The sequence below is a fragment of the Argiope bruennichi genome, chromosome X1 (assembly GCF_947563725.1).
Source record: "Argiope bruennichi chromosome X1, qqArgBrue1.1, whole genome shotgun sequence".
Taxonomy (NCBI): Eukaryota; Metazoa; Arthropoda; class Arachnida; order Araneae; family Araneidae; genus Argiope; species Argiope bruennichi.
This window is the reverse complement of record NC_079162.1, coordinates 18532176-18545139: the sequence shown is the minus strand read 5'-3', so window position 1 is coordinate 18545139 and position 12964 is coordinate 18532176. Positions and strand designations below refer to the sequence as shown.

The 12964-nt window shown below is 26.9% G+C and overlaps 1 protein-coding gene across 2 annotated transcripts in view; it reads right to left on the bottom strand.

The window, feature by feature from the left end:
- The window catches only part of LOC129959017 (homeobox protein Nkx-2.2-like), a 62922-nt gene extending 50403 nt beyond the window's left edge, over positions 1-12519 (bottom strand). The window contains exon 1 of one of the 2 annotated variants that reach the window (XM_056071786.1): positions 12282-12519. In XM_056071786.1, the coding sequence (XP_055927761.1) occupies positions 12282-12397 (116 nt within the window). In that variant the 5' untranslated portion in view covers positions 12398-12519. The remainder of the gene's footprint in view (positions 1-12281) is intronic. The other variant, XM_056071787.1, reaches the window with a different exon arrangement.
- Between the last annotated feature and the right edge of the window lie 445 nt (positions 12520-12964).

Genomic DNA, 12964 nt, shown 5'->3' with positions numbered 1-12964 from the left:
AGTTTAGATCACAAGGAAAAATTCATTTGAAAGAGAGTTCGAAAACCACATTAAACAAAAACATCACTATTGGCTAAATTAAATCTAAATAAATATAGCGGAAAGAATAAGAGAAAACTGAATATTTTTTAATTAGTAGTGAGTTGCTTACAAATCCTTCTGAAAAAAGAATAAAGGGCTTGAATTTCCACATTTCTCAAAATACTACTCATCTCTTACATTTCCAGCATCATCTGAACTCAGTTAAGATTGAGGAAAATTGGAGTTCAAAAGTTTGCTTTTCACATATGCTTCTAATACCTCTTGGAGTTCAAATTCAACATTTCGTAATGTTTGGATGGAAGGCAAATTACCTGTAAAGAATTTTATTTTGACCCGGTTCTCTAAAATCATAAAGTCAATTGTCTGATTTGTAAAATGATATTAAATGGGTTCAGACTTTAAAAAAGCATTTTATTTGGATAGTTGCAAACAAGAATTTCTAATAGTCGTACAGGCTTGGTTCATAGGTGTACGTCTTATAATATTAAACAGTTTTCATTAAACAGTTAATATATTAAACAATATTTCTCGTTTCTAGAGATAATATTAATTTTGCATTAAATATTATTTATGATTATCGGAAATCTGATTCCAGTTGTTGATTTTAAATTCCGCAAGTTCTTTTTATCCTTTAAAACTGAATGTAAGACCTAATAAATATTGTATGCAATAAGAGGAATATTTATTTAGAGAATAAATATTTTGGATGATATCGAAAAAAGAAGATATAGAGAATTATTAATTTGGATGATATCTAGAAAAATGAGCATCTCTCAAAAAATGAATAAAAACATGCTTTTACTATATATGGAAGAAACGTCTGTTTCCTTCCTTTTAAAATCAAACATCAATGACTCGGCGATAGATTTTAATACAGAAGAATTTTCTAACATTGTTTCGGAATGTAAATTTTACAACAATACTTAGAAGAATAAAACGAAATGAAAGAATAGTTAATATTTTGATAACTATTTTATTGATAAATTTTACTGTAAACTTGAGAATCATTCACTGAATTTGAAATCTCATTTTCTGTCCTCTTATTTTATTCTTCTTACCTTTCAATCTACATTCTTCTTGGTTGTTTTTTCTTATTTCAAAAGAAAAAACAAGGTTTTAAAGGGCGTTTCAAAAATAATCTTTAAACTCATTTTAAGATTTTATTTAATATTACCTAATTTTCTGGACAAGAAAAATGACTGCAGTTTAACGCAATTTCAAACTTCTCCAAAATTCTCATATCAAAAACTATAAAGCTTTTAAGCCAGGGTAAATGTGTCGAAATTCCGTTATATGTATTACACATAGAATTACATGTAAAATCAAATGACTATTCTATGTAAAATATAGACTCTTTACTCATTTGGAAGATTCAAATTGTGATAAAAATTTATTGGTAACAATAGGGAAGACAACTTAAAGTTTAAAAAAAAAAAGTGATAAATAAACTTCTTTAAAATTTGACAGGAATCAAAAGTTTAATTTTTATATTTCTCTCCAACTAAAGAGGTAAGAAGGAAATAACACAAAAAGGAATTAATTAGAAAGAGTTTTTAAAAATGAACATTTATTAATGTACTAAACAGAAGAATATTTTTGTTTTAAATAATACCTACTTTTTAAAGTTGAGATATATTGTTTCTGAATTCCACAATTAAATGCCTTCAATGGTATATAAACAAAATTTAATTAGATTAATGATTAACAAACTATTAAGTTCTGGAAAATATTACACAGTTTATTTTCTTTGAGAATGAACAAAATTCCAGTCTTTTAGGATATTAGAAAATGAGTGAAAATCGACTACAAAATGACAAAAATGAAACAAATCCTCTTTATTTCAAAAGTCAGATCTGGTTTATACTCTAGCAGTTTTGACCCGTGTGCGCTTGGTCTTTTATTTCTCTGACTGAATGCAGAATAATTATATTTGAATATTCCCATTTATCTTCCATGCTAAAGACTTTAGCGGATCAAAGTCTTGTTGCAAAAGAATAGCGTCAAGTGAATGAGATTTAAGGGAATGCTCTCCATTTGACGATATGGCGTTTCATAACATACTAAAAATAAACGTGTATATAACCAGAATTTCATATTCCTTTTTCACGTTTTGAATACAAAATGTGTCAAGAAATTTCCTTTATGGAGCTAGTTGCACTTTGGAATTATCAAATCGACAGACACTTTGATCGAAAATTTGATATGCATTTTCAATTTTAGTGATAAAATAATACGACGCATTTAGTCTGCCTTGCGTCGCCTGGGCGCAGATGGTGAGACCTTCCAATGACTGATTTCATCCAAAATCAGACAATAAGTCATAATTTTGGTCTTAAAACCAAATGCCATCCTTTTAAATCCAAAAAATTTTGAGTTGACGTGTTTACAGACAGACATAATTTAAAAATAATTTCTTCGAACTATGAAGCGTCCTTTTTCTAATCTTCGTATGTAAGTGATGTATTATTAAGTATTCTTTCTATAATTTTAATATCAAGTACAAAATTATGTTGCTTAATATTTTTGAAGATCTTGTATTTTTGGACTAGTCTTTTGTTTGTTATAAACTTTTCTTTTAATCACAACACTTTGAGGAAAATTTGTTTTATACACAAAAATAGATTCTTCCGACACAAAACCGGATTTTTTCAAAGTATTTTCAGTTTGCATAGTAATTTTTGAGAATCTATTACCGGATATTTCTTTACCTTTCAAAGTTTAAGGTTTTAAATTATGGAAAGTGTTAAACAGGTAATCATAAATTTGAAACACGAAAAAAAACATAAGAAAAGCAAGTTTAATTTCATTATAGTTTTAATTATGCTGAATATTTATAGCAAAATATTATCCCCTCTTTCACTTTACAAAGTGCAAAACTAAAAACTTTCAAATTAAAAGCATTTTTACACACTTTTATTTAACTTGACATTTCATTTTTTTAAACATGTAATTTTGTAATCAATTTTTCACGTCCTTGATTTTGTAATTTTATCCTCTAATATATCCTCATGCTAATGGGGTGACTGGCTGTTATATATATATATATATATATATATTCAAAGAAAGTACACTATTTTATTATAAACATTAATAAAGTACCCAATACAAAACCTAATTGTAAATTAACCAATTAATTTCATTAAACTTTGATTCCGTGTGACTCACATAGCCCTTAGGCTATGTCAGTCACACGGAATTCACTCTCAAGTGAATTATTATAACGACCTTTCGGCTTAAAGCTCTAATTTTCAATACTCTAATAAAAGAGTGAATTTAAAAGCTATTCGTTAAATTTACCATAAATTTTTACTTAGAGTTAATTGTTTCATGTTTATTAAGATGTTAATCAAATTTTCGATCTCTTCTTGAAATAGTAGAGTTTTGTAATTTGTTGCTCTTACGACAGTACTCTATTTTGATGCTTTTAGAGGTTTCTTAACAATTAATCTATTAATTTAATTACATCCTGACATCGTGCTTGGAACGGTGATTAGTAGTGAATTAAAGGAAAAAAAATAATTTCAAGATTCTATAAAATTGATAATAATAAATTATAGATTAAAGATTAAGAAGTGGAAAATGATTACTTAAAAATTTATACTTTTTGGCATCTAATATATGTTTCTAAACTTTTATAAGCGAAAAGCAGATCTTAAAAAAATGATAACGAAAACGAAAATCAGTTTTTATTAAATTTATTCGTATTTCGTGAAAAATTTGAATTTCTGCGATATATTCACAGCTTATTCATTTAGTTTAAACTTGTTGCGGGAGCCGACAGAAGAAAATTCTATAAAAATCACTAGTTTGAAATGCTTTCAGAAAACTAAATCTATATAGAACTGTATGCATGGTAATTAGGCCAATAATTTTGAACACAATGAACCGTTTTGTTTCACAATGAAAATGAAAGCTACGAAATTCAAGTGCTTAACAATCTTTTCTAACGATCACACGTATCCACATTATAACACTTTTTAAAAACTATAAGGCCTAATGGTTCTGAATAGTATTTTGCGAATCGAAATCAGGAGTCCCCAAAAAATTGCGCAAAAATACGTCAGATTTATGAACATTTTTATCAATTCCAAATCCTTTAAATTTCGAAAAGAAATTTCATTTAAAATTTTAATCAGAATTGTTTCAGCACTTCTTATTTATTTTAATAAATATTTTCAAGGTCTTTTTGACTACGAATAGTTAGTGAATGTTTACTTCATTTATGCAGTTATTTGTGAACAAAAGAAAAAAAAATCGATTATAAAGGGGTTGTGTGGGGGTTGATTAAACTCGTTGGAGATGCCTGTGTTAAGTTTTCTGGAAGCCTTCAATACGCATTCGTATTTAACCTTGCCAACCATTACGTTTTAAAATAGTAAAATTTCGGAAATTTTTATTAATAAAAATTGCATAAACTAATTACTACATTAGGCAGTTTTATTATTAAGCTTGTTTTTTTTAACCTATTAAGATCCTTTCATATAGAATTAGAAATAACAGTTTTATAGAAAGAACAAGATTCTTTGCATTAAAAACGTAAATAACTTTGTCAACAAAATTTCTATGGATATTAATAAATTTCGATTAATTTAATTATATTAATTAATTAAGGGTTTTCAAAGGTATGATACAATGCTGATGAGTGTCCTCGAATGATTCTTCTAAGTCGTTTCAAAAGATGAAGGAAAAACGGAACATAAACTCATATTGCATCTCCAACATGGCGAATATTCAAATTATTTTATTCTACTGATTGAATTCAAGTGATCTCTGGACATGAAATAGTTTTATTGACTGAAATGTATTATAATTATAAATGAAATATTTGATAATCATCGAAAATAAAAATCTATATTTCAATCTAGTAATAGAAATGGCAATGATAAGAATTTTTTTATCATCTAATAGGTTTCTTCTTCAAGCTTGGAAGCGTTTTCCTCTGGGATTGATTAAATACTATTTTATCTGATCTAATGTTTTATATCTGGAAATAAGTTTAGGATTTTTCTAGAACGACAGAATTAATCTCAATATTTACAAATACATACACACACACACACACACACACACACATATATATATATATATATATATATATATATATATATATATATATATATATATATATATATATATATATATATATATATATTTGAAATGCTTCATTTCGGCCTTGCTTCGAAATGCTTCATTCACATCTCGAGACCGAGCTTAAGAAATCTATAAGCTGTGACTCGACTGTACAAACAAAGAAATGTGAAAAACAAATACCAAATACTCAATATGTTCTGGAACAAATATGAGGAAATATTGATAAGATTTAAATCAATGAATAGGATAAGAAATGCAGTCTCCTTTCCTTAGGACGATTTTATAAAGGAGACACGGCACATAAGGAAACATTTTTATTGGATAGTTTATTTTCATTTTATCATTCCAAACTGTTATACCTACTTTAATACAAATCTGAAATGCACACTATAAAATATCTTGAAATAAATTGCACGTATACAAATATTTAAGTGAAATTTAAGCCTTTAATCTCCATCATTCTTCATGCTCTCCCTTTTGCTCCATGCTACACACACACACACACATACACACACACACTCACACACACACACACACATTATAAATATAATGGAAGAAAAAAAAAGAAGTTATGTTGTCTAGACAAACACACACACACAGTTTCTTTCTAATCCTCATTTAAGTTTTTATCAATTTTTTTTTTCGATTGAAATTTTTGTTGAAAATAGATCATTATTCCTAAAGTTAATTCGAAAGTCTTGAATATGAAATACGAAGTAGGTAAAATATGCTGAGGCATGCCATCTCTGCACTTAAAATATTCCAGAAATTTGGAAACTTAAAAGTGTCATGCAATGAATTTTAAAAGCTTAGCTCTTATCTTCTAAATAACCATATTTTTAAGGCCCGTTTCTGCATGGACTATAGAATTGGTTGAATTAAATCATACATGGATTCTACGCGTTTCCTTGAAATATAAAATAAACTTGAAAATTTTCCTCTGATTTAAAATTTTCCTTTATTTGTATTTACAAGTAGGTAATACTTTTCTATCAAAAATCTGAAGTTACAAACAAAAATAAAACACTCGTGGCGCTCTAAATTAATACTACTCTAAATTAATATGAATTTTTAATGAATACTGAGGAATTTTCTTTCGCATGACGCTATTCTTTGTGGCTCATTTTCTTAATCGTAAAATTTTCAATAATGCATGCTTTTCCGTTTCTGTTTTAATTAGTCAATTTTTTTTGTTGCAAAATACTTTCCAGCTTTTAAATACGCTAATAAAATCTTTTTTTAAACTTTTTTTAATTTTTAGTTTATTTTTTTAATTTAACTGTCAGAATATTTCATAATTTTATTTTTATGGAATCTTTCAATCAATTTAGTTTCTAATTCAAAATCAGATAGCACCACCTATATAGAAATGAAATTTAATTAGTAGATTAACTGGTACTGACCATGTTAAAATATTACATTTCCTTCAGGAATGCACACTTGCCAGAATTTATTAGGAAGTAAATGAAAATTATCATACAAAATTCCGTTTTTGCTTCTATAAAATAATTTAAATTAAATAAAGGCGTGTAATTATTCGTTTGAAATATCTGTTATGAACTCTGATGTCTAAGAATCCACTGATCCTCTATGATAAAAAAAAACAACTTTTTTTCTTTGAAATCTTTTTTTGTATTACTTCTTCACTCAAATTATCCAAAACAAATCAACCAATGATTATTCTGTAATCCAAAATTAGAATAGGTGTATTATACATATGAAAATTTTTCTAAATATGATTGCATAAATTCTCTTTCCTCTTAATATTTCGTTTTGATTCAAATTTGAATGTCCCATCTTTCCGGTCGGACGAATTCACCCCTTGTTTTGCCAAGTTCTTTTAGATGAAGTTTTTTGCTAACATTGTAGGCTTGGCATTTCAGAGGGGTTAAATGAGGTTGTTTCAGTAAAATTTAGTAAGCACCATCTTCTACGATCAGTTTTGATATAATCTAGAGTAGAAGCATAAAGTCTTCAAAACTGTAGAACCAGGCATTAGATGTACTCTCTCTTATTTTTATACCAGATGTTTTCGGTGAACCTGTTGTTTCGATTAAATTAGAGGCTATAGTAATTAAGTTAAGTAAATATAATTTAAAATTTGCTAGCTGTTATTTTTAATTTTACTAATTTATAATTAAAACTATCCGATATAATGATTTCCGGTAGAAGTTTAATACATTTCTAAGTTTGAATGATAATAGATAAAAAATGAAGATTCCAATAAATGAATCTTATAAAATGTTTCAAACTGTGAATTTTTAGTTGATTTATAAATGAAACATTTAGCTCCAGAATCAAAAATAAAATGATTTTGGATCCAGGAAAAATAGCAATGACAGATCATTTTCAATTAAGTCGATTCCAACTGAATTATGTTTGTCGTTGGTAAATTAAATCTAACATTGATAGAATTGTAAATGAAAGCAGTTACCATCACTATTTCTCAAGCATTGATCTGTATTTGAACATTTTAATTTCCAGAACAATGGCTCGAAGCTTAAAAAGTATCATTTGAAAGAAAAATACAGTAATCCTTATATTTCGAACCAATAATAGAGAGTTTTTAGAAGACAATTATGCATTTCCCTTCCTCGAATCTCCCAACTAATGCTTACGTCCCCTTGAGCGGTTTTGATCACAATTTTTTTTTTTAAATGCAAGCATGAGAATAAATCATGTGTGATTTTTAAACTATTAATATTGGAAAGATAAATATTTGCACTTTAAAATTGGTTAAAAATATTTTCTTGTGAAAAATCTTTTGGAAGTTATTGGCGAAAAAGTGGATGCCAAAATTTAACTTAATTTTTAAAAAATAGATATTTAAACAAAAATTAGAATAAAGGATCTCCGAATTGAGCATTCTCATCTTCCAAGGTCTATCAATGTCAACTGTCTGTTCTGTAGATCGCCAAAAGACAGAAAGACTATCAAATTTTTGGCATTAGAGATGACAAGACAAAGAGGATTTCCAAATTTCTTACTGAAATTTTTATGGTTATTTTGATTTCATTTAATTTATACCAATAAAATGGAAATTCTTTAGAAATTATGACACATTTTACTTGTAAACATACTTGTTAAAGATTTCTTTTTAATTACACACGAAAATTTCTATAACGGTTAAAATTGCTGAATTCAGAAACTCCAAATAAAAACAATATGCACAAATCAATCCCAACATAAAACTAAAGAAAATAATGACATGTTAGTTTATTTTGACGAATCAGTCTTTTTATCGAAAACCAAGGAAACCAAGGAAGTCGTTAAGGAAACTCTATTAATACCTGGTGGCTTTTAAAAATCTTTAATTAAAGTGCAAATTATTCGTGTTACTAGGGGTGAAAAAATTGGAGGCATAATTTGGACATCATTCTCGTAAATATTCAGAAGGTGCATATTCTGATATCACTTAGCAAAACAGTGGAAAATTTAGTATTATCTTAAAAAAGAAAACATCACTTTTCTGGAGAGATAAATAATAAAACAATGGATCATTTTTATCAAATCCCTTTACCAGATGTTAAAGTATAATCTATGTACTTCTGCAATACTTCGGATTTGTTTTGAACGATTCATGGTCAAAACATAAAATTGTAAAATATTATTTTTATTTCTAAATTGGATTTTGTTCGTTTCATTGGTCAAAGATCACAAGTGAATAACTTTTAATTCAATCAGAGACTTTATTACCGTGAAATATATTCAAAGAAAATAAACCAATAAAAATGTCTTACTTTCTTAAAAAACTTTAAATGCATTAAATGCTAATTTCGAATAGAGTTGTCAATTTTCAATTTATATTGTGCAAACTGTTGTGTAATATTTGTTAAAACTTCTTTCTTATTTACTGAAGTTTAAGAAATGGCTTTTTTTCTGGCCGTACCCATTTTTTTTTCTTTTACTTTCCTAAATTTCAATGTTTATTGTGGTCCCATCAAATTCAAATTACCCGTGCCTCGATAATGTGAAAAACTCAGGAATTTCTTTCAAAATATAGAAATCTAAAACTGTCTCTAAAATGCCGTTTTTTGGGTTTGACACTCAGTGGGAGAAAAGAAAAATTTTTTGCTTTTTTGGAGAAAATTGTTCAATGAAAAATAAAAATATATCCTGTCTGATTCGAATCTTCTTTAACTTGAGAACGAATCAAATATCTCGCTAAGAAAAATATACATAGAATCCAGATTTACTCTTTAATAATGAACAAAATAATATTTTTTTCATATTTATACTCAATTCGTATATCTAATAGAACAGTTCAAATGCAATTCGTGATTTTTATTGGCAGTTTCTTGGATTAAAATTTGAACTTTGGAAGAAAAGATACCAGAAGAGAAAATTTGAACTTTTTATGAATTGAGATGCGAAATAAATGCAATCCATTTTTTTATGTAGAAGGAAAAATGTTGTGCCCTTTTTTAAATGTAGAATGAAAAATTTTGTAACCTAGAATAGTGTTAAGATAAAAAAAACACATTTTAACATCAAACGGTTGAGACAATCGATGTTGCACACATTTAAGAAAACTGATAAAAATATTTCAAAGTGCTAGATAACGATTACAGAACCTCATTTGGAAGAAATATATTTCATAATATACATTATCTGATGAAAAGTATCGATTACAAAATTCTATCTTCATAAATATGAAATAAGTCAAATTCAATAAAAAAAAATGTAAAACGTTTAGATAATCGTGTGGTTATACATACAGAAGCTTTTAAACAGTTCGAATAAAATTAGAAGTAAAACAGAAAAGAAAAACTCTAATTTGAACAAAGGCTTTATATATTATTAGATAAATTCTATGTTTACATATTGTCTGATCCAAAGTACCCAAAGACTTTCGCATTTTTTCAAAAAGACTGGATGAACTGAATTTCTATCAGGGAAAGATAATTTATTTTAAAGATTCGCTCACGAGGGTGTTTAAAGAACAGCCAGAAATTAATGAAGAAAAAGCATCACTTACCACAGAAAGTTAATAATTATTTTCTGTTTTCAGCAAAAATCACCAACATGTAACAACATTAAACAAATTATTCAAACTTTAATTTTCTATCGATGAGATAATCTTTGAAATTTTAATTGTTTTAGAATTTATTATCTTCAACTTCCACAAGGCAAACTTTCAAACATTTGCTTTTAAGATTAGGCGATTTTTATTTTGAAATTTGGCGAATGAGAAATTAGGATGTTAATATTTTATGTAAAAAGTTTGCAATTTTTGGAAATAAAGATTTAAATATATTTTTAGTCACAAAATATCTATTTTGTATAAATTCAGATGAGGTAAAATTTTGAATAACTCTTGCTAAAAAATTATTCATTAATTTTTTATCGTGCAAGCAACAATAGTTAAGCAAGCAAGGGAGAAAAGTACCTAATTTTTTTCATGTACCACAAATGACAAGTAAAGATCGTGTCTTTTTATTTATTTCTCATTCAGAAGATTACGTTTATTTTTTTTATAATTGAAGCTTATAATTCTAAACAATCTCCTTTTTCTGAAAATACAGTACTTTAAATACAACTTTTAAGAGATTAATTCTTGAAAAAATGAAATTGCAACTGAGACTAAGCGTTTTTGATGCGCATTTCATTTGTTATTTTCCCTATCTACTCGTGTTTGGAGAGATCAAAGATAAATCCATTGAAGACAACATATGGCAATCGAACTAACAAATTTGAAATTTAAAATATGTCAGATTTTGAGGAAATATCGATAAGTAGTTTAACGATATTATCAAAACAGTTTATAATGTTTAATTAGTAAATTATTCGTATTTTTCTATGTGAAAGATTTAATATGCATTATTCAAGTTATTATTTATTTGTAATTTAGTTAGCTTGGTTTTTTTATTAAATTCTACATTTAATAGATTCGAAAATGCAACTCTTTCTGTCTTCCATTCTAGAATATTTTTAAAAAATGGATGTGATCCAATATTCGATCATAAAAAATTATGAACTGATTCTTAATAAATTATTTACAAAATGTTCTGGGATTCTTTTCTTTATTGGGGTTTTGCATTATTTTAAGTAAAATATTTTTTACTCTCCCGCAACCGATTTTTTAATAGTGTATTACTTACTAAAACTGGGCTAAAAACATTTGATTTTTGCAAAAATGTGTTTATTTTTTCCTTCAAATTTTTTTTTATACAATCAGAATTTTTTACCTTAATTTTTACAGTGGAAATTTTTAAAAAAGTAATTTTTAAGAAGTATCAGTTCAAATCCTTAATGAGACTGCTCTAAATAATAATACAAATAGATTTATTTATTTTTGAAAAGAAAATCCTTTTAAAATGATCTGTTTTGAATCATCGAGAAATTTTATTTCTTCCTTAGAAATCTAATCTTTTAAGATGCCGTTATTGTGTACATTTAACAGGTCTTATAATTGTATTTATTTTTTCTAAAAAATCATTAAATAAAAAAAAATTGCGATATAAAAAATACGATGTTTAAATAAAATACAAATGACAAACAAATATTTTTTCCTACATTATATATATATTTTTTTATTTCCGAACATTTATTAAGAATATTTGATAGAAACTCTAACAACTATCTTTTTTTTATTTTTAAGGATAAAAGTATATTTAATGTTTTACTTAGAAGAATATAAAAATATATTTTTATTCTCAAATGTTTGTTCTCTTTTTGAAAAATATGTCGTAATATATTTATAAATATAATTGGAAAAAAAATTTTGAAATTTGATTTTGTTCGAACTTCAATAATCCTCCTTCGTATTCTTATTAAAAGTTTATCACTTTATAATTTGAATGTTCAAGCATATTTAGAATCATTATTTAGCATTTTCCAACTGTCGAATGATGATGAAATAAACAAATCACAAAAACAAAGGTCAAATCACCAAATAACAGAAAGCGGTGATGTTATTGCACATGCAAAGAAAATTATAATTTGAAATTTTAAAGAAATATCAATGAGCTAATAAACTTTAATCCACGAATATTAGAATTAATTTGATATATATAAACTCTGTGCATTAGAATTTCTGGAGATTATGGAGAATTCCAGCTACAAATATTCCTCAAGATTTTCAGTTTTCACTTCGATCCTCCAACAAAGGTGGCGTCTAACTGATGAAGAAAACAAACGAAACTTACCGGTGATAATCTTCAATGCAACTTTCCATTGCTCCAAAGTCATTGGAAAGAGCATTTGGATATTGATTGTCCTCTCCTCCATAAATGCAGTCTGACCACGGTCTGTCTCCAAACATAACTCAACATTCATTCAATATTAACAAATAGAAAAACACGTGCCGATTCACTTTTTCGTTCCAAATGTCCAGATTTTTCGGCGGGCCAGTTGCTGTTCAAGGGAAGCGTCGTCGATAAAAGATGTTTGGGAAGAAATGATTCAACCAGGGAGAGCCGATAAATTGAGCTGATAATCGCAACCATGGATATTATCATCTCACCCCACGTGTTCCCAGATTATGCGGACATCGTAGTACGAGATCTAATTAGAGTTTTGTTTAAACTTTCTTGCCATCTGGCCAACTTTACGATCGATAGCTGAAATATTGAACGGCACCGAATTCGTTTTATTCATGTCCAATTGATTCCAATTATTTTTCTAATTATTTCAGATGGTCAGTTTTTGATAATATAGTTACAAAACTTGAAATAATTAAATATTCAAAACTTTAAATGTAGGTATTTAAACGCCATTTTAAAATTCAAATTGAATCGAAACTGAATATATTTTTATCCTAAAATCACAAAATTTCTCCGTCTTTATACTTTTATCTGATTTTTGTTTATTTCCTCTTCGTCATTTCAAA